Source organism: Lepisma saccharinum, chromosome 23 (genome assembly GCF_977018435.1).
Source record: "Lepisma saccharinum chromosome 23, izLepSacc3.1, whole genome shotgun sequence".
NCBI lineage: Eukaryota > Metazoa > Arthropoda > Insecta > Zygentoma > Lepismatidae > Lepisma > Lepisma saccharinum.
The window spans coordinates 7,924,542-7,951,721 of record NC_139251.1 but is presented as its reverse complement, the minus strand read 5'-3'; the positions used below and the strand labels follow the sequence as shown (position 1 = coordinate 7,951,721).

Here is a 27,180-nt window from a genome sequence, read left to right as displayed (position 1 = left end):
TCCGAACCGAATTTAAATCTTCAGGGTCGGAACATATGGCGAGGGTATTGTCCCCACGCTGACGCTCGATTACAAATTTATCCATGATGATTAACACTAAAGAAACCACAACCTAGTTGCACCAATGACAAACCCAAACTTCTTTAACTTAATGGATAGGTTCTATGAGCAATATGATGCGCAAGTTAATTTTAATTTAGGAAATCTTACATAAAGATATATATTTTTTTATATATTAATACATTTACATAACTTGTATTTGTAATGTTTAAACTTATATTACTCTAAGTGTTGTATTCGATTATACAGTGGATCGGTGGCTAGCGCGCCGGACAATGAGAGCACGTTCGCCGGCATTTAGACCCACAACTTTACAATGACCTTGGCACTGGACGCGTAAGTGCTTCAGTATCCAGATAGCTGGTGTTTGTGAAGTGCTAAGGTCTTAACAAGTGTTTTAGATTGTTTTGTTTTAGTTTGCGTATTACTGGTGCTTTTCTGCAGTCCTAATAATGCCACTCTATCTGAAGGCGTTTTGCAGCAGAATTCTCAGATGTTCCTCTTTCACACACAGATAGTGTTCGAAAACTTGTGAACAAATGTATGGAAATAGGGTGAGTTCTTGGTAAGTAGCGACGGGCGAAACTGCTTGTGCTTACAGAGGAGAAATTAGACGTCGTTGGAGCACGATCGGATTGGAAGACATACTAATACGTCTTAGTGAAAATTTCCTTAAAAAATACCGTAAATGTGTGGAAGCAGGAGGGCAACATTTCCAACACATATTTTTACAAAATACGTGATCAATTTAATTGTAACTGTTAATGCAATTGTACGAGCTTATTTCATTACATATCTAGCTGTTACAGTTACGCGGATGTTGCATCCAGTTTGCCGGTAGACGCGCCCTCGCTGCCCGGTGTGCTATCCGCCGTTCAACGGCCAACTCGACAATAAGGGGGAACCCCCGAATGTATCCTAACCTCCACCCGCATACATTCGAGGGTATGCGCATGTCCCAGTGCCTCTGAAATAAACTGGGACGGCAGTTGCTCGTTTTACGGTTCCCCCGTTAATGTTACGCTCCATTGTTTTATTGGAAATTTATTATATATATTATATATTATAATTACATTGGTATCAGTACAGTACAATGTTAATACATCTATACCTTTCATTTTTACATGAACCTTCCCAGGAATATGTTTAAAATACGATATAAGTATTGTGTGTATGTATATATCGGATTTCGGGATCCGAAATCTATAGTTTGAGCTCACGCGCACTGCATGTTACAATTTTCTTGCTACAATCAGTGCATAGCGAGCCAGAGGGCGACAGTAGATCAGCATGTGGTTTAAGACCATTGATTTGAGTTATATTGATTCAGTTGGATGGGTATGCTTCACCTCAGAGGCTAGGTGTTCCGCTGTCGGTCTCCAGCCCCCATATTTTGAAGATAGTTTGATGTGATTATGTGCGGTCAGTTCCCATTTGGAATTGTAGAATGTGTGTAGTATTGTGTGTGTGGAAGAAAGTTACCTGCTGCCTTGTACATCTGTTTGCTGAAATAAATACACTTCAGCAGAAAGCAACATGTTAGACATGGATTATTGATTGATAAAATAGAGGTAGTACAATACAAAAGGTAAAAAGTATTTTAAATATAAATTAAATTTAATTTTGAATGAGATTTATGGATTAGAATTTATAAATACATTGTATGATATGTAGTTTAGAGAACTACACTGTATATATTGCTCAACAATCAAATATCGTCCATACAACATTTTTAAAACGTTGTTCTTTTTATCTATATTGACGCTGTAAAGTGTAATTCCAGTATAAATAAATGATAATATTTAGACACAAATAATTAGCAAAGTAAGAAACATTTTACGTTTAAATAGCAAACAGTATATTCATATTTATTTATCGGACCAACCAACCAACATACTCATTTCTTATTGTTCAACTACAATCTAGGACTGATGCATTAGACACACTATCCAAAAATTACCAAAAGATTGCAATTAGATTGTAATTCCGAAGACAATTACATACTTAGTCTATGAAGTATAAACGAAGATACTAAATACCGAACTTTACCTTCAGCCAATGGGCTAACCATCATAAAGCTTGTTATAGTGGATCCTGCGCTCTCTCCGAACAGAGTGACCTTTCCTTTGTCACCTCCGAAGTACTCGATGTAGCTCTGCACCCACTCAAGCGCCAAAACTACATCCAGCATCGCCGCGTTGCCGGGAAAGTCGTCCGTCTGGATCGACAGGAATCCTGTGAAGAAACTATATATAAATAACATACATACATATATATGAAACAATCAGCTATTAGTTTCATTTCTTTCGTATAAAATGCAGGTAACATATCTTTACTCCAATTATGATTTACCATGGATATGGCACGCAAAAGTAGGTGCTTCATCATGAAGGAAAGCTACGATAAAGGAACTGCCCCTTTCTCTCTCTCTTTCAATCAGTGTGCAGTGGTAATAGACCTGGGTTCGATTCCATGGGTGTGCGCTCTAAGGTTGCATTTCTTTCAACCTTGTCCATGCATAATGCGGCACTGAGATACCCAGTCTCAAATAAATGTGCACTTGGGTGGTAAAGGTGGGCGGAGCATGATACTGATCAAATCACTTCCAAAACGGCCGAGATCGAAGAATGTGCGGGACCTTATTCCCACATCCGCCAGTACATGCCTCATGGTATTATGCAAAGTGCACAGGGAACTTTACCTTACCTTCACCACAGGTAATGGTTAAAGGTGTCACAGTAGGCCACCCAGGAAGGGGACACCTTCCGAACGTCAGTTTCCAGAGAAAGTGTCTTTAACTCTTAATGAAAAATGACTTAATTATTAACATATAAATATTCTATATTAACTCAAAAACATCCTAATTTATGTGCATCCAACTTTTTCTGAAACACTGTATTTTCCAAAGTATCCCACATGCAGATATGAAAGATACATGAAAATAACTGCAAACCCCAAGTTTTCTTCACATTCTACACATGTTCTGTGTTTGCCCTTCTGGCCCACGCGACACACATCCAAGCGGTAGTCAAGTTCCACCCATACATTTTGTAGCAATCCCCTGTCAATGGTCATCAGAGAAGCATTGGTGCGTTCCCTGAGCACTATCAGTGTTCTTGGCAGTAGGGGTAAGTAATCAAGGTCCTTAACATACCCCCAAATGAAGAAGTCACACGGCGTTAAATCAGGTGACTTGGGGGGTCAATCGAACAGAGCTAGACATAACCACAACTGCTCGGCAAATCTCGTTCATGCTATACAATTTCATGAAGTTTTTCAGTGGCTTAAGTAGTGTAATTGGAGCGGTTCAAAATAATACTTAGTAGGTATTTGTAGGTATTTGTAGGTAATGCATTTGTAGCCTCTGTTATTTACCAATCGAATATCAGTTTTTGACATATTTTGACAATTTTTTGTCGATGTTTTTGCGTTTAGCGATATTTCCCTTTTTTCCCACTCATACTTGGTAGGTATGCATTTGTAGCCTCTTTTTTTTATCAATCGAATATCAGTTTTTGACATATTTTGACAATTTTTTGTCGATGTTTTAGCGTTTAGCGATGTTTTAGTAAAATTTCCCTTTTTTTCCCACCTCACACTTGTAGGTATACCACGATCTTACGTGATATAACTTAACCTATTTATTTTTTTTTTCGTGCTAAACTACTCTACGTGCTTTGACCTACTTTAGAGTAGACCCAAATAGAGAATTCAACGCCACCAAGTGGCGTTCACCAAAACCTCAAAAACTCACTTTCTCTCCACGTTCCGCGCCTCATTTATTGCGCTGACGATGTTTCGCAGCGAAGAAAACAGCACCAAAACCTCAAAAACTCACTTTGACCATTTGGAGTTCTCCAAAACCTCAAAAAAACTCACCTTCTCTCCACGTTCCGTGCCTCATTTATTGTGCTGACGATGTTTCACAGCGTAGAAAACAGCACCAAAACAAACCTCAAAAACTCACTTTCTCTCCACGTTCCGCGCCTTCATTCGTTGCGCTGACACAGCGTGATGAGTAAATGTACTCTTTCATCCTTGAAGGATGAATGCACCTTATCGTAATTTTCCAAGTCCCGGTCAAATGTTTATATATCGTGACCTTTGTAAACCTCTCTCGGAACGATGTGCCACACACACACACGCGCGCGCGCGCGCGCCTATATTGTGACGCAAGCAAACAAACAAATATTTTTTTTTTATTTTTTTTTAAGATTCCTGGCCCCTAACCCCACTTCCGGTCGCTATTTTGGATTTCCGAGCATAGGTTCTATTCATATTTTACTTACATATAGGCGTACGTGATGAATCCGCAAACAGATTTCTCCTAAGTCTCACCGTTTCCAAGATAACCCCACTTCCGGTCGCCATTTTGGATTTCCGAGCATAGGTTCTTTTCATACTTTTTCTTACGTATAGGTGTACATGATGAATCTGGAAACAGATTTTTCTTAAGTCTCACCGTTTCCAAGATAACCTCACTTCCGGTCGCCATTTTGGATTTGCGAACATAGGTTCTATTCATACTTTACTCACATATAGGCGTACATGATGAATCCTCAAAGAGATTTTTCCTAAGTCTCACTGTTTCCAAGATAATCTCACTTCCGGTCGCCATTTTGGATTTCCGAACATAGGTTCTATTCATACTTTACTCACATATAGGCGTACGTGATGAATCCGCAAAAAAAATTTTCCTAGGTCTTACCGTTTCCAAGATAACCCCACTTCCGGTCGCCATTTTGGATTTCCGAACATAGGTTCTATTCACACTTTTTCTCACGTATAGGCGTACATGATGAATCCGCAAACAGATTCTTGCTAAGTCTTACCGTTTCCAAGATAACCCCACTTCCGGTCGCCATTTTGGATTTCCGAACATAGGTTCTATTCATACTTTTTCTCACGTATAGGCGTACATGATGAATCCGCAAACAGATTCTTGCTAAGTCTTACCGTTTCCAAGATAACCCCACTTCCGGTCGCCATTTTGGATTTCCGAGCATAAGTAGTACACTACGGTAGGGGCTGGCCACCTCCTTTTGCCTTAAACTTGGCAACGCTGCAAATGCTAAATTATTGTAAGGCGAAATAACCGTAGCCTTTCTTGCTTTAGTTAAACCTACAGTCTTACTGCTAAATTATTGTATGACAAAATCACCGTAGCTTTTCTTGCTTTAGTTAAACCTAAACAATTTATGAGATGCTACTACTATATCTTAAAGATGAAGATCTTAAAGATTAAGATTTTCTCGGGCTCCTAATTAAGCTTGCTGCAAGAGATCAGCATAGCATGTCTTGGGGCTTAGTTAAACCTGAACAATTTTAGGAGTTTGGGCAATACTGTTGTGCAACTTATACTATATATAAATTTATGAGGCTGGGGGGTTTTATTGGCGACGTTGCCAAGTTTACTGCATTTGTAATCTTCTCTTGCGTGAGAGAAAAAAATCATGGTGATGCGTCTTGAGCTGTGCAAACCTTATATATTTTTTTAAAATTAATTATAACTGAAAACTAATAATTAATATTGTGCTCTTGCATAAGCTCTTATCAGTCTGTAAGTTGTAATTTATCAGCAACAAGCAACCTGCGCTAGAGGTAGATGCTCTTGACATTGTGTGTTCATGAAAATTAAAAGCTTGAGTAAATTTAGCTAGTTTTCGAGTAACTTTTTTTTTTGTGTGTTTTATGATTAGTTAAAAAAATACGTAATGTGATGACTCATATCTTCTGATTGCGCGACAAGTTATTACGTAACATTGTGATGACTCATATCTAATGCTCTTCGTTGTATTAACTATAAGGGAGTAAACTATTACACAACATGTTGCAACAAGTTATGACGTAATGTGATGAGTCATATCTAACGTGGCGTCTTCTGATTGGTTAATTATTACAGGTGTTTTCATTACGGTCCGCGCTTTTATTATAAAAGACGGCATACACGGCAGATCAGTCAGTCTCGTGAGAGCAGCCGAAGAGTACGGACGTCCTGTCGCAGCGCTCCTCGTTTTTGTAAAAAAAATAGGTATTTAACTTTCTTTGAAGCTACATACCATCTATTATTTCAAGTTCAAAGGTGTTTCACGTGGTTTTTCATAGTAATTTCGACCAGATTGAATTTTGACGTGATCGTGCATTTTTTATTTCACCTCAAGAAATTCTATATAAATAACATACCTGAAAATTGTATCGCTATATACTAGACTTTTTGATTTCTGTGATTTTCGAAAAAGCAATGGCATCCACCACCAGTTTCAATCGTAAAAATGATAAAACTGAATGTGTCACTTGTGGGAAGCTAATCTCAAGGAACAATTTATCGGTACACAGGGCAAGATGTAGCGAAACAGCTTCGAGAATTAATCGTTCGTTACCTTCTAAAACCTGTGCTCGATGCGGAAAAATGATCAGCATTGCAAATTTAAGTAAACACCTCAAAATTTGCAAACCATCGACCGGACAAGCATCGAAAAGGAAAATCGATGATCCAGAAACGGAAGCTTCCACTTCCAAGCAAATTAAATTATCCGATGAACGCAAACCAATTAGATCTGCATTCAACGACCAACTCCAGGATTTTTCAATTAAGTCAGAACCAGGCCGTGACATCCTTAGTTTCTTGGATGAAACGAAAACATCTGTACTAAATATTTTAAAAGATAAACTTGAAAACAACTCTATAAAAGTATACGTTGTTCTGTTTTCTGAATACGAGAAAGTTGATGGCACAACGAGTATTTTTTATCATCGTACAAAAAACCAGACCTTTGTAAACCTCTCTCGGAACGATGTGCCACACACACACACGCGAGTGTGTGTGTGTGGCACATCGTTCCGAGAGAGGTTTACAAAGGTCACGATATATAAACATTTGACCGGGACTTGGAAAATTACGATAAGGTGCATTCATCCTTCAAGGATGAAAGAGTACATTTACTCATCACGCTGTGTCAGCGCAACGAATGAAGGCGCGGAACGTGGAGAGAAAGTGAGTTTTTGAGGTTTGTTTTGGTGCTGTTTTCTACGCTGTGAAACATCGTCAGCACAATAAATGAGGCACGGAACGTGGAGAGAAGGTGAGTTTTTTTGAGGTTTTGGAGAACTCCAAATGGTCAAAGTGAGTTTTTGAGGTTTTGGTGCTGTTTTCTTCGCTGCGAAACATCGTCAGCGCAATAAATGAGGCGCGGAACGTGGAGAGAAAGTGAGTTTTTGAGGTTTTGGTGAACGCCACTTGGTGGCGTTGAATTCTCTATTTGGGTCTACTCTAAAGTAGGTCAAAGCACGTAGAGTAGTTTAGCACGAAAAAAAAAATAAATAGGTTAAGTTATATCACGTAAGATCGTGGTATACCTACAAGTGTGAGGTGGGAAAAAAAGGGAAATTTTACTAAAACATCGCTAAACGCTAAAACATCGACAAAAAATTGTCAAAATATATCAAAAACTGATATTCGATTGATAAAAAAAGGCTACAAATGCATACCTATCAAGTGTGAGGTGGGAAAAAAAGGGAAATTTTACTAAAACATCGCTAAACGCTAAAACATCGACAAAAAATTGTCAAAATATGTCAAAAACTGATATTCGATTGATAAAAAAAAGAGGCTACAAATGCATACCTACCAAGTATGAGTGGGAAAAAAGGGAAATATCGCTAAACGCAAAAACATCGACAAAAAATTGTCAAAATATGTCAAAAACTGATATTCGATTGGTAAAAAACAGAGGCTACAAATGCATTACCTACAAATACCTACAAATACCTACTAAGTATTATTTTGAACCGCTCCAATTACACTACTGGCTTACATCCTCACATTGTGATGATTGTAACATTTTCAATATCCCTATATTGTAAACCTTACATAATCAGAAAATTGACGTATATATATTTAGTTCAATTTTCGGCTATCAGAGGGCGTCGCCCCCTGAACAGCTCTACCGGTGCTGCCTCTAACGGCAAAACTTGGTACTTGTGGGCTAGCCATAAACTCGGCACACAGCCGTAGTTGCACTCGATCGTCTGGGAACGAAACGGCAACAACCAGCTTTGCTGCACTGGCATCCTTTTCCTTGCCGGGGGGGGGGGGGGAGAGACGTACCTGACCATGCTGTTGGTAGAATAGAGGCCAGCCATTTCAGCCAAGAGTGTGATGGGCCTACGACTTAGAACATAGGACTACAAACGGAGTGTGGTGCACGTAGCAATAGAGGCAGAACTTTGTGTATTAGGTACGTAAACTCTCCCCGTGCAATAGGAACATAACGTCGTAATTTTGCCGTATCTGTGTCGTGATTTTTACGTTCCCCTTTTTTTATTTTTTTTATTAAGGCGATAAAGACCTGTATGTTCAAACCCCCCCACCTTTTGTCCTCCTTGAGTGCGCGTTGGTAGACCAATTGTCCACGTACTCTTTTTGTCAAAAATGGACAAAACAATGAAAATTGGACGTGACGTATATGAACAGAATTAAGTTACGCGTGTTGATCATTGTGCCCCAAACGTTTATTCAGGCTATTTGCGCCCAGTGCATACATAAATAACCTAAGAACGGGCGCACGCTAATTTAATGAACAGTCGAGCCTCCATCTTCATACTAGCAATGCAATTTTCACTGCCCATTTAACGTTTGTCTAGTGATTCAAAACCAAGTTTAATTAATTTGGTCATGGCGTGGTGCTATGCACAGGGGACACTTTACCTTTACCTTTAATTAATTTGGAACTTGCAGAGAAAAACTACGATCCTTTATTGACTCCCTAGTTGGGACAGAACTAGTTATTCCTGTTAGTCTCCCCCCCCCCCTTTGCGGTAGCATTAGAATAACCAAGGATCAGAATAATAATATTAATAAGTGAGGTATGGTTATACCCAATTGCATTAATTAACGTATTGGTTAAACGTTGAATTTACAATTGTGTGATTGAGTGTGTTGCAATAATGCATGCACGTGAATGTAACGCGTATTTATGATTGATGCTCAATTAAATGCTAATGGTTGAATAGGTGCACGCGGGACGTGCTAGAAATGAACGCGTGGTTGCACGCTTTTGGCAAGTATAGACATTTCATGTATGGTTATTATTAAAGTTGATACTGGTTGATGAGCAGTCTTGTTTTTGGAGAAATAAACTGTGTTATTGAGCAATTACATTTATCTTCTTCATGGTTGGAATTTTAAGTACACTATTTTGTTTGCTACCTTTGAATTCTAGTTCGTTAGCTAATGTAAGGAACGTACGTCACCAGACGAATAATAACTAAAAAAATACGAGTGGGTTTGTGGGGCATTTGTTGTAAAAAAAGAGAAAGGTAAAGACGTTGGTTTAATTACTAAAACTATTATATACAATGGAGAAGGCTTAAAAGGCTATTATTCATTGTCGGGACCCTTTGTCTAGGCGCATATAATATACATATACGTGTTTTTCTCTTACAGGGCCTTTGTCTCGCGCTTCTCGTGGGTTCTGCTCGTAAACTCCCGCATTATCTTGCGAGAAGTGCGACACAAATTTGGAATTTGTAACTAATAGTACGGGTCTCATTTTCGTTTTTTGCAGCTGCGGTTGCCGCGCAGCCGCTTCCAATTTAAATATCGCGAGCAACCGCAACTTGACCCCAACTATTACGTTACATGATTAACTTTCCCCGATAAATGGAAAGTTGCTTCGTCGCTGAATATCACATTGGCGGTAAAATCATCGTCCTCCAGTGCTTTCTGTATTGTGATGCAAAATTCCAATCGCCGGCCATAATCCCCTAGCATTAATTTTTGTACGAGCTGCAGACGGTACGGTTTAAATTTCAACCGCAGTCGCAAAATCTCACACACAGTTTTTTGTGGAATTGCAAGTTCCCGGCTTGCTCTGACCTGATTTTTGTGGACTTCGCACTTAACTCTCCCTCGTCCTCTCCACTGTTTCAGCTGACAAGCATGGTCAACCCGTACTTTTCTGTTTACACAGACAACCAGTGTTCTTAAACTGCTGATACCACAGTAAAATGCTCTGTTTACATGGTGGTTCTTTTCTGTAATCTCTTCTGAATATGCATCTCGCATATTCCAAAACTCTTTTCTCGGTTTGTAACCATTTTGTACAGGCACTGCACTCGTACTACCAACTGGTATATCACGATGCAAACTAAGTGAGTTTACAGTTATTTCATGTATCATTCATATCTGTGTGTGTAATACCACAGGCAAAGATAATACTTTGTAAAATACAGTGTTTTGAAATCGAATGAATAATTTAGGTAGCCCTGTATTTTTCTCGAGTTAGTAATGTGTATTTGAAAAGTGTTCTTATTAAGTTTGTTGAATGTTTACATTTGTTCATGCTCACATAGTAATCATTTATTGTAATGACAATATGATTAGCTTTATATTGTACATGTACACTATATCGCCAGGCAGCACTTATCATTTTTAATTATAATCGTAACGTGCAATGCGAGAAACTGATTGCCGTACGAACCAATTGTCCCATGACGTACAGGGTGTCCAAATTAAACCTCCCTGATTTCAAATTACAATTGTGAGGAAACTTTTCGACAGAGAGCCTTGCGGTTTGCGGCATCATGTAAAGCAACTCATTTTCCCCCTTCTTTTAAAATGTAGTTGCTGAGTAATTAGCAACGATGACGACAGCACAAGAGAGAACGCAGTGCGTGGTGAGGTACGCGAAATCGCCATTTTCAGTCCGAAAACATTTCAGACGTGCGTTTCAAAAGGAGCCAATCTAGGCTTGGCATGACAGTTCCTAGCCAATCCAACACCCCTAACATGCTAGTGCGCACGTGGGTGTATATCAAGTATCGGCTGTATATTGTGAGGGTTACGAAAGAAGCCCACGTACAAGTGCACTAATTTTTTAAAAAAATTAGTTGCTTTACATTATGCCTCAAACCGCAAGGCTGCGCACGACATGACTTATCAAGACGAGTCACTTTGCTTCCGACAAAACAAAACAAATGAAAGTTGAGTTCACTTGATTACTTTAATTTCAACCATGGCAGTGTTCCATGGCAACACAATTTTACAAATTGGGGATGGTGTAACAAAACAGTGTGTGAGAGGTGACGGGGAAATGGGAATCAGGGATACCCCAAAGGAAGCCAATTTTGCTTGTAACAAAAGTAAATTTTCATTACTATCAGAGATGTTTCTATCCCCTCCCCTTTTTTCGCACTTCATATGTAAATATGGTAATTTAATTTTAATGTTGTTTAAACCAAAACTAACTAAATATGTTGCTTAACAAATAATCACTAACATATACGTGAAAACCATAAGCGCGCGCAAGCTAATTTATTTGGGAGTGTCTTAATGGGAATGCTTCTCTTGTAAAGTTTACTCTGAATTGTGCCACATGAACGTAACTTTAAATACACATTTGAAATGTTCTAGACTATCAACTTTGGGGGGCTAAGACCGCTAAACCATCAACTTGGGGGAGGGGGCTATGACCAGAGACAGCAAAATACATGACTTATTACTATATACTAAGTATATAATTATGACTATTGTTAACATTTTTACTAAAAAGAGTATCAAATGAAGATGTGCATGAACTAGGAGAGTGGATGGGACGTTCGGACTACAAATGGCTCTCACATGACATTCAGAACGAGATAATTAATATATTATAGAGATCTGTTTTGCGCTCCATGGTCGCAGATATTAAAAGTCGGGAATATTTTGCTATTATGGTTAACGAAACTTTTGACATATCCATCCGTGAATAATTGACATTTTGCATTCGAACTGTAAATAGAAATTGTAATATTTTTGAGGAATTCATAGGCTTTTACGAGATTCCGAACACTGAGGCCAAAACTTAAAAAAGGGAGGAAGTGAGTCATTCATTAATTTATTTCGGTGATCAGAGCCCCCCCCCCAAATTTTTTTTGACAAGTCGGCGCCCCTGGTTCGTGCAGTGAATCGATACAGTTGTGAGGCACATGCAGGTGGTGTGGGCTGAAGAGAATGAATTCACGCATGTGCAGATCATTTTGTTGCAAGTCGCTCCACGCGAGACCAAATTACACGGACTTCTTTGTTTCGTCGCAAACCGTCGCAACGTGACAAGGCAATAAGAGCCTCACATTAAACCTTTCCCGCAGTTAAAGTGAATTTCGCGTCGTGTCGAGTCAGATCCGGGAAAGGTCATCAAAGACATTTTAATTCAGGCAAATGTGGAAAGTTCAGCGACAATATTTATATTAGTCTTAATCAAAAGGTAAATATAAAAAGTAATACATTTATTATAATCTCCACTTCCTGTTTCCATAGTTCCTGAAATTGCAACTTGATACTTATGGTTTCAAATATTTCCTGTGGTTGTCTGATTTACTACAGAGATATTTGATTTAAAAAATGGCAAGACATGCACTAATGTTCTCAAAAAGATTCAATTAAAATATTGAATTGATTTTTTACTTATCTCGGTATTCGATGACTTAGAGTGGTCGACACACTATCTCGTCGACAAAGGTTTCGGATTGGGCACCCAGAAATGCCAACTAAGGAAGATAAATTACTTAAATATGAACAATATTAATAAATGGGATTTCTCGACCATGAGTCAAAAACCCTGATGGAACTGATATGCAACCTATATCCAAACACCATACGTTTGGTGCAGTGAATTTCGGTGAAGTCCGGAGGGCTCATTTAGCCAAATCCACTCTCCTCACCTCCTCGTTGGGGCCCCTGGGATCTTTCAAGATGCGAAAGAGAGAGTGGTGTGCGGAAAGCAACGGGAAGCTACCGCATATATCTTTTCCCTAGAAAAACTGCAATCATGATGAGTCATTAAGAATTCAAAAATATAAATATACATTCCTACCCAAAACGCCAAGCCTGTACTGAGGAACAACCAGGAGGACATCATAATCGAGGAAGTATCCTGGGTTGTAGCTGGCGGAGGATCCTGACACGAAGCCTCCCCCGTGGATGAACACCATCACGGGAAGATTGGATGCTGTATTCAACTGCAAGAAAAGCAAATTGCGTCAGAAATTAAATAGATTAATATAAATACGATATAATAACAATTATATATATATATATATATATATATATATATATATATATATATATATATATATATATATGCCTAATCCGGAGATGCCACCAGAGATCGCAGGCCACCAGGGAATGTAGCTCAAAATGGAACAGTGGTGCAGAGGCGCAACCACGATTTTTTGTCTAGGGAGGGCAAGTACCAGGATAAACGTACCAATAATAATAATAATTTTAATAATAATGTTATTCTTATAACATTATATTTTATTATCGTTACTATTGGTTTGCTTTATTTTACTTCGCTTATTGTGCCACTTTTCGCTAATTTGCGAAGTTGGGGATGAGTGATGATATGACGAAATTGATGAATCCATGCCCAAGCCGAAATTCGAACCCGAGACAAATATTATTATTATTTGTACTAGTAGTAGTATCAAAGACGTTATTATTCTCGTGAATTATCTACCCTTAAAGGGGGTAGAAGTTGGTGCTAAAGCATTTGTGTTCGAACAAACCATTTGAATTATTTTTCAGCACGTTCAATTTCACATTTATAATGGAAAACAAACACACAAAGTATTTTTGAAAGACAGAAAATACTTGAGAAATGCATCCCAAATATAATTATTTTTTACATTAACATGTATAACTTTAATCGATATATGTGTCATATAATGCAACAAGGAGCGACGTGGACACTAAAATGTGTACGTATTCAAAGTTTATTTAATATATATTATATACACCATATATTATTTAAATACATTACGCAACCAGTTCATCCGTCTCACAATAAACCAACAGCAAAAATTACATAAATTGTCTCTCAATGTGTACGCTCCCTTTCCTTAGACAAGTCTTATATCTCTGTCCGGTTGTTTCCAATCCATTACAGATAAAAATGATATATTGCGAGCAAGAAAAATTTTGGATCCAAGTTATTTGCAGGCTGAAATCAATATTGATTTAATATGGCGCAAATAATTTCACGGGACGCCATTGCATTCTCTCTTTTAGAACTTTTGTGCCTCCCCGATGGTGTAGTGGTAACATCGTCACCCTGTGATCAAGGGGTCCCGTGTTCGATACTCAGTGGAGGTACATGGCACGATAGTTCGGATCCTACTTTAAACTGTAGGTCCAGTCCCGATTAGCCTTTCTGTGCGTAAAGTAGACTCGAAACCACAAATGAATCAATCAATTTTACAACATATTTTCATTTTGATCGTTCGACGTCCAGGGCACACTCCCGCCGCCCCCTAGGTACGGTTCTGAAGTTAATAAGACTAAGAAAAGCAGGCATTGCGAGCGAAGCGAGGAAGAACATTTTGCGAAAAGTATTTTTATTTGCATAAAATTTGAAGTTGTGGGCGGTAATTGTCCCCTGCAGGTACACTTGATCTTCAATGTTTGGCCCCCCTTGCCCCCCTAGAACTCATATCCGTCCAAGGTTGGGGGTGCAATGCCCCCACTGTGGTTGCGCCACTGCAGCGATGTACAAATTGAACAGCGCTACCGGTGTAACGGGCAAATTCCCCGTTACACCTGTCCTGCCGAGGAAGGGAAAGTTGAAGAAAACTGGACGAACCCTCTCTCTCCCTGCTTATCTGGCCCAACTGCCGCTGGCTGACTGGTTCGTCGGTGGCTCCTTTGTTCGATGGTAAGCAGTTCCAGCCTGATCATAACCAGTGCATAGTTAGAGATTGGTTAGTTCATTGAACTCTCGAGCCTAATTATTGCCTATTTTTGTTGGAGCAGGAAAAGGTTTATTATCCATTTGCCTTGACTCATCTCACTCATAAGGTCGCTAGGTGCCGTAGCTTGCCGCGAGTTGATAGCTTCCTGGAGATGAGGCCTTGCTCGAAAAGGTTTATTATCCATTATCCACAAGCCTGGACGACACCCCGCTTGCCTGATCTCAGTGATTGGAATAAGGCTGTGTCGTTTACCCAAGAACTGGGTCTTTTATTGTTATTTACAAATTACATTTATGTGTCTTGCTTGCAGTTTTTATATATATAGTTATGTATATATATATATAAATAAATAAATAAATAACATACATATATAATATTAATTAATATAACCAAAACATTTCGATCTGATATTCGTTATTTAAATCAAAGGAACACCGAATGCTGCAATAAAATTGTTGCTCTCAATGCTTTGGCGATACATGCGCGAAAAAAAACACCTTAAAGCTTTGTGGGTGACGGATTATGCAATCTCAGGATATCGGCAAGGACAGGATTTCTGTACACGTTTTTGAGCTATGGTTACCTAGTGTTGCTCTGATCCTCGTATATGAACATAAATTCCTAGAGATGAGAATGAAAGCTAAATTAAATCGTGAATATCCTCAAATATTCTCTTCTTGCAAGTTTTGGTTGATTTGTGTATATTAAAACCGGTTTGTAGTTTCTACCTTGATGAGATATGCGAGAAAGTAAATCTTGCACGACCGAGTTTTTTTCTTCCAGTAGAATGACCTATCTCAGAGTTGGCTATTTATGTTGACTCTGAAGTGCTATGTTGCCAAAATGACAAATTCCTAACTTAGAATTCTTTCGGGGCGGTCATGAGAAGATGTAAAATCTACGTTCAAGTACTATTCGAGGGTGAATAGTGAAAGGAAATAACCTCGCAGGAAGTGTGTCTTTTTACATTTCAATTTGCACTAAGATGGTCTATGAGATGAAATTATGAGATGGTGTGCTTCCTGGATGAGGGAGAAGAAGAAGAAGAAGAAGAAGAAGAAGAGAGAGAGAGAGAGAGAGAGAGAATACCTAATATGAATCGGATGCACTTGTCTTTGTAACGGAGAATCTTTTCTAATGGAGATAAAGTCTCAATTTTCATTATTGGAGACATGTTCGATGATCAACGGAATGCTTTAAAAATATCGGCTGTTTCGACTTAAATTTATCGATAGCGCTGTAGAAATTAGTGTCATTTATAACTCTTGTCTGGTCTTACGGCAGGCGGCCTCCATGTTGGCAAGGGAGATGGGGAGCGGGGAAGCGACCAATATAGCCGATGAGAAACACAGTAGCCTGTATACCTTGTCCCGGGTATCTCTGGATCGAGCGAACGAAAACAAGTCCCTGTGCAAGAAGTAACGCGAGGTGGCTCCACCAATAAATACGTGAGAGGGAAAGGGATTGCCTGGAGGGGAGAAAGGCAACTGAAGTTACCAGCCTTCACAGCAGCGTGTTCTTCTTCGCTCTGCTCGCTCAACCCCCCTCCCCTTTCTCTGACGCTATGCGTACCCATTATTTCACAGATTCCCGCGATGGAGTATAGATCGAGGTCCGCGCAGCTCCTCCTCCCGCGATGTCGTAACTCTCGGCGCCACCGCTGTTGTCTGGTTGGTCTTCGGCCGCATTAAACGTAGGTTGTCTAAAGGGACGTGTTGATATTGGTGATGGATAGTGTACATTATCGAAACATGCCAACTGCATAAAAGCCTGGCAATATTATTGTTCCTTACATGGCATTGTAGTTTTCCGGCAGTTCTAGTGCAATATTAATTTCCTTTTGCTGTGTGTACGTGGATTGATAATTGGTCACGTTTCTTATTTTTCATGAATTTCACCTCTATTATAGTCTTATCACCAATGTCTTTCAATCTGCATACCGGAACTGATGTTAGTAATTGTGAAAAGTTACAGTATTTCTTTCAAATGCAAGGCTCAGTTCCACATCAATATACCCAGGCCACCAGCCGCCACTCGTTTCATTCCTGAAAGGTATATTTCCCCACGTCTTAGTTGATCACCCTGGAAAAATCATAAGTCCAGAATTCGTAATCTTAGCAACACATCAGCTCAGCGCCAGATGAGAGTAACCAACTTTTTGACGGGTTCCTCAAGTAGGAGCAAAATTGTGATTAAAGACTTCCATACATTCTCTACCAAGAATGTGTTCCGAACACGCACACTTTTATATTTTGACAAACATCTGCGTGTTCTAAAGAGTTTCTCTGTTTATTATACCACGCGACTTGATCTAGCCTGGTACTTTTGCTGAAATGTATCCTCTCGAAGTCAGGAATAGAACTCATGTGCAACTAAGTATGTATGTGTATGTGTATATACGTATGTATGTTGTCACATTATCTCTATATAAGAGTTAAGAGTTTTAATTAAAATTTAAATCTGAGATTTAAAGATGTTTTGCATATACGATTGACGATTGCCCCTGAGTGCAGTGGCGGCTGATGGTCTGGGTCTATGGGTGTGCTTCTCAGCCTTTCGTCCAGAAGAAGTGTTGTCACCCCTACCCAATTACTCCCAATTATTTCTGCTAATTGTATTAACGATCCTAGTTATGACGCAACATTTACTGATAAAGAGACAATTGCAGAGTTGTATTTAATGAAAGTTTATAAAAATAAAGTTTGTCACAAATTAGAAATAACCCATTGATTTATTCAGTCGATCACGACAAATTTCAGAGGCAAATTTTAACTTACCGTAGGCGTAAACACATTTACAGACAGGCAGTCTTCTACGTCATCCCTTGAGTTCTCGTACAGAGTGAAGTTAACGGTGAGTTGTGGACAAGGAGCTCCCTGCTTCGTGGCGTCCAATTCACCTTCCCATGGCTCCACACTTTCTGGGGGCTGCAAGGAATTCAGTCATGCATTAAAACACGTTTTGCGATACACGTAATACTTGCATTTCAACACTTTCCATATCATTCGAATTTTATTTTTGAAGTGGTCTTATTTTCGCTGTGTTCACTAAGCTTATTCAAAATCTTCGACCATTTGTATTTGCACCTACTCACCCTATCATACGAACGAAGACCTTAATCTATCTTAAATACAGCGTGCCCCATTATCGGGGTTTTATAGTAGTTTGATTTCCCTTTATGTGGGTTACAAGCTCAAAGCTTACATAAGACTAAACAACAACTTTATAAGTTTACATAGTGTACAGAGTGGTCCAAAAGTGTGGAAACACCTGGATAAAAATTGAATGGCATTATATTTCTAAAAACTAACATTGCAGGTTTGCAACAGGGATGAAGGAAAATGTTATAGGGCATATGACGATGACGGCCGCCATCTTGAAACCCGCCATCTTTAATGCAACTTTAAAAGTTCAAATGGAAACCATGTCGTATAATACCTTATTTCAATAAGAAATTTTCTCACCAGTTCAACGTTGTGCATAATTTTGCTCTAGCACCAACACGGACGAAGTTATTAACGTTTTTATGCTTGCTTTATCGTTGCAGGTGACGTAACACAGCATGGGTCTCACGCAGGCAGAACACATTGAGATCGTGTTGTTCTCAGGCGAACGAAGAACGAGGGTGATTGCAGACTATTTTAATCACCGTCACCCAGATAGGGTCCCCATCCATTTCGGTACCGTCAGTAAAGTGCTTGCAAAATTTCGTGAAACCGGGACTGTGGCTGATAAACCAAAATCAGGCAGGCCACGCACGGCGACGGATGAAGCAACGTCCACAGCTGTGTTGGCTGCATTCTGCAAGAATCCCTAACGAAGTACTCGTCTTGTAGCCTAGGAAAGTGGTATTAGCCGCACGTCCATTATGCGGATTTTAGGCCTGAATAAGTGACACCCGTATAAGCTGCAACTGCAGCATCACCTATCAGAAGACGATCCTGATCGCCTTGTTTAATTTGCGGAATGGCCCATGGAGCAAATACGGCGTAACCCTCCATTTGCCTTCGAAGTGCTATTCATTGACGAGGCAAATTTTTACCAGTCGGGTGAGGTGAACGGGCAGAACGTCCGACATTGGTCGGACAGTAACCCGCATTGGTGTGATGCATCTGCAGGTATTCGCGGAAAGGTGATGGTGTGGTGTGTTGTGGTGTGTGGGGGACCCGTGTTGTGGGCCATTTCTTCGTCAACGGGACATTACCGGCGGTCGAGTATCGTCGCATGTTGGAAGAGGACATCTTGCCAGCTCTGTTGTCTGACGATGGGTCATCCCCAGTGTTTTACCAACACGATGGCGCCCCTCCTCATTACGGAAATTGTGTTCGTCAGTACCTGGATGTGCAGTTTCGCAACACTTGTATTGGACGATGAGGTGCTGTGGAGTGGCCACCACGTTCCCCAGACCTCACTCCGCTGGATTTCTACCTGTGGGGACATGTCAAGGCCATCGTTTACTCCGAGAAAATTCGAGATATTGTTCACCTTAAGCAACGCATCATTGGCGCATGTGCCAGCATTACCGCAGACATTTTACGCAGGGTTTTGCACGAATGGGTATCAAGACTAGCTTTAATTGTGGATCACGATGGTCATCACATTGAACATGTCATTTAACTGTGAGTGGTCATGGGTTCATTACGAGCCTTGTTTGGGGTGACAGACACAAAAAGACGTTAATAACTTCGTCCGTGTTGGTGCTAGAGCAAAATTATGCACAACGTTGAACTCGTGAGAAAATTTCCTATTGAAATGATGTATTACACGAAATGGTTTCTATTTGAACTTTTAAAGTTGCATTCCAGATGGCGGATTTTAAGATGGCGGCCGTCATCGTCATATGCCCTATAACATTTTCCCACACCCCTGTTACAAACCTGCAATGTTAGTTTTTAGAAAGATAATGCCATTCAATTTTTATTCAGGTGTTTCCACACTTTTGAACCACCCTGTATATGTATTTCTCACTCATACACTTTGTTGGGAGACCGAAGTTCCCTTTCTAGGTGCCAGCCAAGTGTAACGGTTTGATTGCAGGCTCCGGCATGTGCAATTCCTGCAGATAGGGGAGGGTATACGGTTCAACCAGTTCCTGCACCACTTTCTACAATTCTTCCTGATAATAGTAGAGGATTCGTGTGACCGGATCGGTTTTCACCCCCGGCGCATAGCCAACTCGTGCATAAAGTGTAGGTTGAATAAAATAATAAGAATAATCAATAATAATAATGACTTTGATAATACTAATAAAGTGATGTTTTAAATCATGGGGAATGCTGCCCTGACTTAACGTTGAACAAATGTAAATACCAATATTAATGAGGATATATATATATATATATATATATATATATATATATATATATATATATATATATATATATATATATATATAATGATAAATCATAGTCATCAGTAAGATAACGTAAATGTATATTGTATAACACAAAAAAGAAATAGACACATTACACCACCCCTCACTATAATTCAAGCATTCATACTCCACTCATACTGCAGAGTAAAAATACATTAAGTTGAATACATCGGCCTTTTTAGATACCAAGACAAGACACTTAGCATAGCACCACAGATATATATATATATATATATATATATATATATATCTTTATCTGTGATAGCACGTAGTGTTTTATATATTCAGTGATTAATTAAACATTAATTAATTATTATCATATTTTCACAAATGTTTCTTGGTACTTAACATTAGGCAGGCACGCAACTTTTACAACATAAATGTCAAATGCATGGCAAGAACCCGTTTTTACCAAATGAAAATGAAGACAACTGATGCATAAATAAAAATTGCACGAAGTTAAAGTACATTCTTACCTAACAAACTGGCAGTTGATCTCTGAATGAGATACACGGATTCTCCAGACGGCAGGCTATTTACGCAATTATAATCAAATATTTAAGAGTAAACACATAATATGACAAAGTTAATTATTATTCAAACTACTCTGCGCAGAGCGTGGGAAAACAATAGTATGCTGTGAAGAATCTTAGGGATTATAAATTGTTGTTATGAAATTTTGTTTATGTTGGCCAAAAATTTAATTGATATTTCAGAAAATGGTGTTTCTCTACACAATCTTCAAGAGAATTACACAGTTAAGAAAAAATATAAAGTAATAAAAACCTAGGTGACAAACCAATTGTCACATATTCATTTACATAAATGCATATTTTATTTTAGAAAACCTCCATCTCCAAAAATAACGTTTGTGAGAAAATAACAAAAACATGTGCTCTTGTCCCACATAATATTTGAGAGCAGTAAAACAAATTGGTTAACTTTACGTCCGAATGCCCAAACACTCTTACATGTTTCTTTTGTTTTTGTTTAAGAGTTTTAGATATTTATTGAAAATAATTATTTTTCTAATTTTTACGTAGGGGTTTTCTGCAAGAAACCACTTTTGTACACTTGTTTGGCGCCATTACCTTCGTGATTTTACAATGCTCATTTGTTATTAATTTGTTTTCGAAGCGGAAGAATCGAAACTAATGAAAAATAAGACTTTTGTTCTTTTTTATTTATGAAATAAATTACATCGAGCGTAAAGAAAATAAAAAAGGTTGAAAACAGAAATATGTTGTTTTCTTCAGAATAATTCCACGTTAAAAGATAAAAAAATAACATTCGCAATTAACAACACAGGTAGAAGAACGGTCCTAATTTTCCTTATAGTCCAAGTTGAAACATTCAGCATCTGTTGTTCGCCACAGCAGAATGTTGTCATAGAAGCTTTCACATTCACATGTGTAATCCACAAACTAACTAGTTTCTTCCTGTTTCTGGGGATCTTTCCTGCTGGGAGGAGCTCAGCAAAGTGAACGTCGAGGAATTGAGCCCACCGATGAACTGCTGAGCTACAACTTTTCCCTTAGCTCTTTTGCCAAAAGACACGTGCTTAGAGGATGATATCTTGAAAGGTAGCTGTTGTTTCTTCGGTATAACTCTTTCATCGGATTTGATTGTTTTCTTGTATGAGTGAGGCCACCATTTCTTGAAAGAATGGATTTCGTCAGTTTGAACTCTGTGAATGGAGAAACGTCCAACTCGGCTTGCCTTAACATATTCTTCAGGGGTTTAAATTCGGTCGTTTTCCTCAAAGCACGTTCCCTGAAACCAAAATCACAAGTACACGGTAGGAATGAATGGCCACGAACTGAAAAGGGATGGTCAATTGTGTCAAACCACTCTCTGTCACATAGATTTATCAGAAACCTCATAACGGTGTGGTTTTTATTTTGCTGGACTTACGTAGGTTGTTCTTGTATACAACGTAATATTGTCAACTGTACGAATCGTGCTATTGAATCAGTTGGTGCCAACTGGAATTACGTATTTGCTGCAGAAAGCCTCTATGTCGCGGCTCGAGGGGTTTCTGCAGTAAACGGATATTTCAAGGCCACTTACCTGCTGTTACATGAGCGGTTTCTACATCAATCGATGCGTCTTGGCAAGGGCTATATGAAACTGTACAAATTTTATTTTCGTCAGAAATGGTCTATAGGGGATTTGTGTAAAAAAATTATTCAAATGGTCAATGTGAACACCTTCCGTGGCACAACACACATCAATACTGAAGTCTAATAAATCTCGACGCTTTCGTTTGACACATTTTGCAGACAAATCCAGATGTCTGAAACTTGTTAAACCTTCGACGAATGTTGTTATCGGACGGAGGATCACTTCCTAATCGCTGTCAAAAAGCTCGCAGAACTAAAACAGTAGAAACACGCGTTGGAGATTCATTGACGCAAAAAGACTTCTGCACGGCAGTCGCGATCTTGTAATACACCTCCGCCGCTGTGACAGATGGGAGACAAATGATAAGAGCTTAGGGTAGCAAACTTCCACAACCTTTCTCATCGTACATGTACGATAGAAACATTCACCTTCGTCTGTTGAAATATACCAACTATTTGAAACCCCGATAATCATCATTTTGGGTCACGGTGTAATTCAGAAGCTTTTTAACTTATATTATTTTATACGGACATTTAGTTCTGAGCTAAAAATAATTTAGAAATCTATATCCTTTGAGCTTTGTGTAGTCTTGTATTTGTATTTGTTCCGCGTTCGACTCTTGATCTCGCTGTCCGAGGTTTTTGGTTCATATCTTGACAAGGAGATGAATGTTTCTGTGTACTATTTTTTAATTTATTCCATTTAATATTAGTTGATTCCCATCGTCATAATTAACTTAAAAGGGTAGGAATACATTAAATAACAAAATTAAGGAAGGTGGCTTTGTAGGCAATAAGTTCTTCCACATACATGAAATTCTCAGGATGAAATGGTTCACGATGATAATCAATTACCATGAACACTATTTTGCTTACCAGTGGATTACTATACCTTGCGTTGTTGATTCTTTGACGTTCGACATCCACTCTGCGTGATATCTGTTACTCGAAGTCATTATTGATCATCATTGATCCCAGCCAAATTTCAACCTCCAAACAAATAACTATAAGTACTACCGAGACCACGTTAACCACACAGCCACTGAGTACTGAAACTCCCACACACACACAAACACAACCCCCCCCCCCAGGCCACACACACACACAGGCTATCGAAAAACAACTTCAACAATCATTTGGTGCTGGTAAATATAATAAAAACAAGCATATTTCATGTAGAGCTGTAAGTGCTGAAATTCTAACCAAATGGTATGTAACCCAACACGTCAAACAATTGCTCTGACTTAAAATTCTTGTACGCGTGGCAAGGTTGCCACTGGCGTAGCTTCTCAAGATAAATCATTTGAAAATATCAAATTTTGAATCTTATCTCAGGAAAATTCAAAGGAATAACGATACTTTCGATGTTGTAGCAAAACAGAATATTTACAAACTTACAAATACAAAGAATCTTCTAATGTATAAAAAGGGATGTATCTGTGTGTGTGGGTATGTATATGTTTGTTCCGGCATATCTCTCGAACGCCTGGAGCGATTTCAACCAAACTTGGAACGCGTATAACTTGCAACCTGGAAAGAAATACTTTGGGGGTAAGACACCCCTGGTACCGCTAGGGGTGGGCTGGGAAGGGGTGAAATATTATTAACGAATCCATAGTTTTCGAGGTCGCTAAGATGAATAGTGACACTCCCAATGTAATTCAACCCCAAGTTCATTTTACACGATAGTAAAAATTCATTATTTTCCTGTCTAATAGAAGATTGGGATAAATAAATCTCTGGGAAATGCCGGGCAATCAGCTAGTTTCCAACCATTATGGACTCATTCCAGACTGTATGTACAGTCACGGACACTTCTGGGTTTGAACAACTCCATTGAAATTTAATGGGAATGCTACAACCCAGAAGTGTCCGTGACTGCACATGTGTTTGTGTTCATGTTTGTATGCATCATTACTTGAGATATTTTGAAGGACAGATGCGTGTGTATGCAAAATCTTGTTCTAATGATCGATCCATAAAAATATGTCCTGCGCTCAGATTCCAAGATGAGGATACTCTAAAGGTGGATAATTTACAACTACAGCACTCCTGTTGACCCTCCGTACTGCACGTACCTGGTATCTCCTTTCACCTGTCGGTGCCTTGGCGAAGGGAATTCCCCTGAACTCGTAAACAGTTCTGTTCCGACGCACTGAGAGCGAAGTCGCTCCACGTATCGCACCCAACCCCGGAACCTCAACCAGCGGAGATTCTTGGGAAGCCACAAGCCACGCACTTGCAACCAACAGGAGCAGCTGCCACTCCATCTTGTCTCAAAAACTGACAGCAATCTCGTAGAGAAATGTCATTTCACCTTATTACATAATCATATTTTCTTATTTACTGGCGTTATCATAGTGACAATGAGAAAAATAACGTGAAAAAAAAACAGATAAAAGTTTTAATCTTTGTACGTCAGATCACACTGAAGAGTCAATGAAAGCACCAAGACAAAAGTTCTTATATTTTGTTTCTTTATAATGGAGACTGGCTGTTTGATTTGGTTTATTTAGCGTCGCTTTTCTGCCTCTTTTGGGTAATCGCAAAGATGAGGATGAGTGATGATATGATGAATTTGATGAAGGACACTCACAAACAATACCCATAATGATACGTGTATTCGTTGATTCAACCAACGTTGAAATGTCTTACTTCAGTTATTCGAACTTGGCATTCAACAGTGGTATTTACAGACGTCCCTCTCTTATTTATCTGCATATTCAGAGCACCTTAACCAGACTGCAACAACTTGAATGTCTGTCCACATTCCATTCTAAGTTCTTGATATGAATTAATTTGGGACGACCTAGATTCTTTCTTCCAGTTTTAGCCTTTTTACTGACAGGCAGCTGTTGGTATATTTGCTTTCTACGAATATGATGATGGATATACGTTATGAGGCACATTTAAGTTGTGCTTTGATGGCATTAAAATGGATGAATGATTTCGTTTATTTTATTTCGCTTTTTTTTGCTACTTATGGTTAATTGCGAAGATAAGGATGAGCGACGATGTGATGAATTTCAAGAAGGGATACTAACAAAGAACACCCATCCAGGCTTGCATTCAAACCCTGGACTCTAGCGTCGTAGCACGCTGTGCTAACCATACCGTCACGGAGGTCGGGTGATGATCCGCTGTAGAGCTCTTTGTTTTTTCCATATTTATTTAGGCGTCTAGTAGTAGCACAATGCACATGTTATCTTCATTTCTTACAAATAGTTCATACTTGTAGTGGCATATGTTCATAAATCGTCTGCGCAGGCCAACACACAGTTTTCGTGGAGTTATTTTTGTAATACATTGTTGTAATACATCTATGGTTAAAGCAAAGAAGCGGACATCCTTGCCTGATTGTTCTTGTTATATGCATCGGAGACGTCAGGAATCCGTTGTCATCAACCGAGATGTTGCTTCTTTGATAGAAATCTTTCAAGACGTTAATCAACATCTCATTAATACTAGATTATTTTTGTATTAATTTGCATTAATTTTTTATATCATATAGTAGTATATCAGATAGCAAATTCCTCACAATTTTTTGTCAATGAATGTTTGTTTTGTGCTGATTATCTGCCATTAAATTACTTTTAACCATTCGCTAAGATCTTTAGCATAATTTTATACTTGCAATTTATTAACTTAATTGGTTTATATTAATCTACTTGGTTTGCGTAGGTATTTTGTTATCAATATGATGATATTTTCATTTTGGAGATTTTTCCATATTTAAAGGTGTGTTCACCTTATTATTTTAATATATCAAAAAATACAAATAGAATTTAGAAAAATAACCACATTATCCTCGTGATCCATTCAGTTTGGCTTTTCGCATTACTTCAGTTTTCCTTTATACTTGCTTCATCCTTCTTTAAACCCCTATTTAGAGAATTCAATTGAATCTTCCTCGCTTCTGTTCCATTTTCCCGGTGTCATAAGGTTCCTCATAATGGCCATAGTCATAGAGACACTTAACCAACAGAGATCTGCTTGAAAACTCACACATTAATACCCCAGAATCTAGTAGATACATTGGAGATATGAAATTATTATAAATGATCATAAATGGAAACACACTATGTAGTATCCCACTCCACAAACGTTCCCTCAGAGTACCTAGACATAAAACACGGATCAAGGAAACTTTCCACACTGCATTTCCCAGCCTCTCCCTCATACAATGTTCTTCATTCCATAGGCTATTGACTCAGTTCAACAACCAAATAGATATATTCAATCATATTCGTCTTTTATCATCAACTTACAAATAACATGTTCTCATGTACGCAGACGATGTTAAACTGTATAAAGAAATTAATTGTACACAAGATATGTTAGATCTTCAGAATGATATAAATGTACTCTATGATTGGAGTATGGATAACGACCTAAGGTTTAATATTAAAAAATGTAGCTTTATGGTATTTTCGATGAATAAACACCCATATGAGTATTCATACAGAATTAGTAATGAAAAGCTGGAAAAAGTGTACTCTGTCAAAGATCTTGGTGTTGTTGTTGATTGTAATTTATCCTTTGAGGAACACATTTCGAATATTGTTAAGGATGCATATAGACGACTAGGATTTCTCATAAGAAGCTCAAAGAGCCTAAATAATTTAAATGTTGTTATGCTATTGTATAACAGTATGATAAGAAGTAAACTCGAATATGCGTCGGTTGTTTGGTCTCCTGGGTTTATATCTTATACAAATAGAATAGAGCAAATTCAAAAAAGATTTCTACGGTACTTATACTACAAGAAGAATCAAGTATCTGCTTACGAGATGAAATTATCTTATAAGTATTTATTGAAAGAGTTTTGTTATGTAAGCCTCAGTAGTAGGAGAGAATTAGCACAACAAATATTTCTTTACAAAACAGTAAATG

At 38.6% G+C, this 27,180-nt stretch overlaps 1 protein-coding gene across 1 annotated transcript in view; it reads right to left on the bottom strand.

Moving 5' to 3' along the window:
* Positions 1-24,557, bottom strand: part of LOC145977859 (acylcarnitine hydrolase-like) — a 112,341-nt gene extending 87,784 nt beyond the window's left edge. Inside the window, exons 1-4 of the mRNA XM_083110182.1 lie at positions 24,366-24,557; positions 17,568-17,717; positions 12,915-13,059; positions 2,110-2,295 (exon numbers count right to left, since the gene is read on the bottom strand). Of these exons, the coding sequence (XP_082966308.1) occupies positions 2,110-2,295; positions 12,915-13,059; positions 17,568-17,717; positions 24,366-24,557 (673 nt within the window). The remainder of the gene's footprint in view (positions 1-2,109; positions 2,296-12,914; positions 13,060-17,567; positions 17,718-24,365) is intronic.
* Between the last annotated feature and the right edge of the window lie 2,623 nt (positions 24,558-27,180).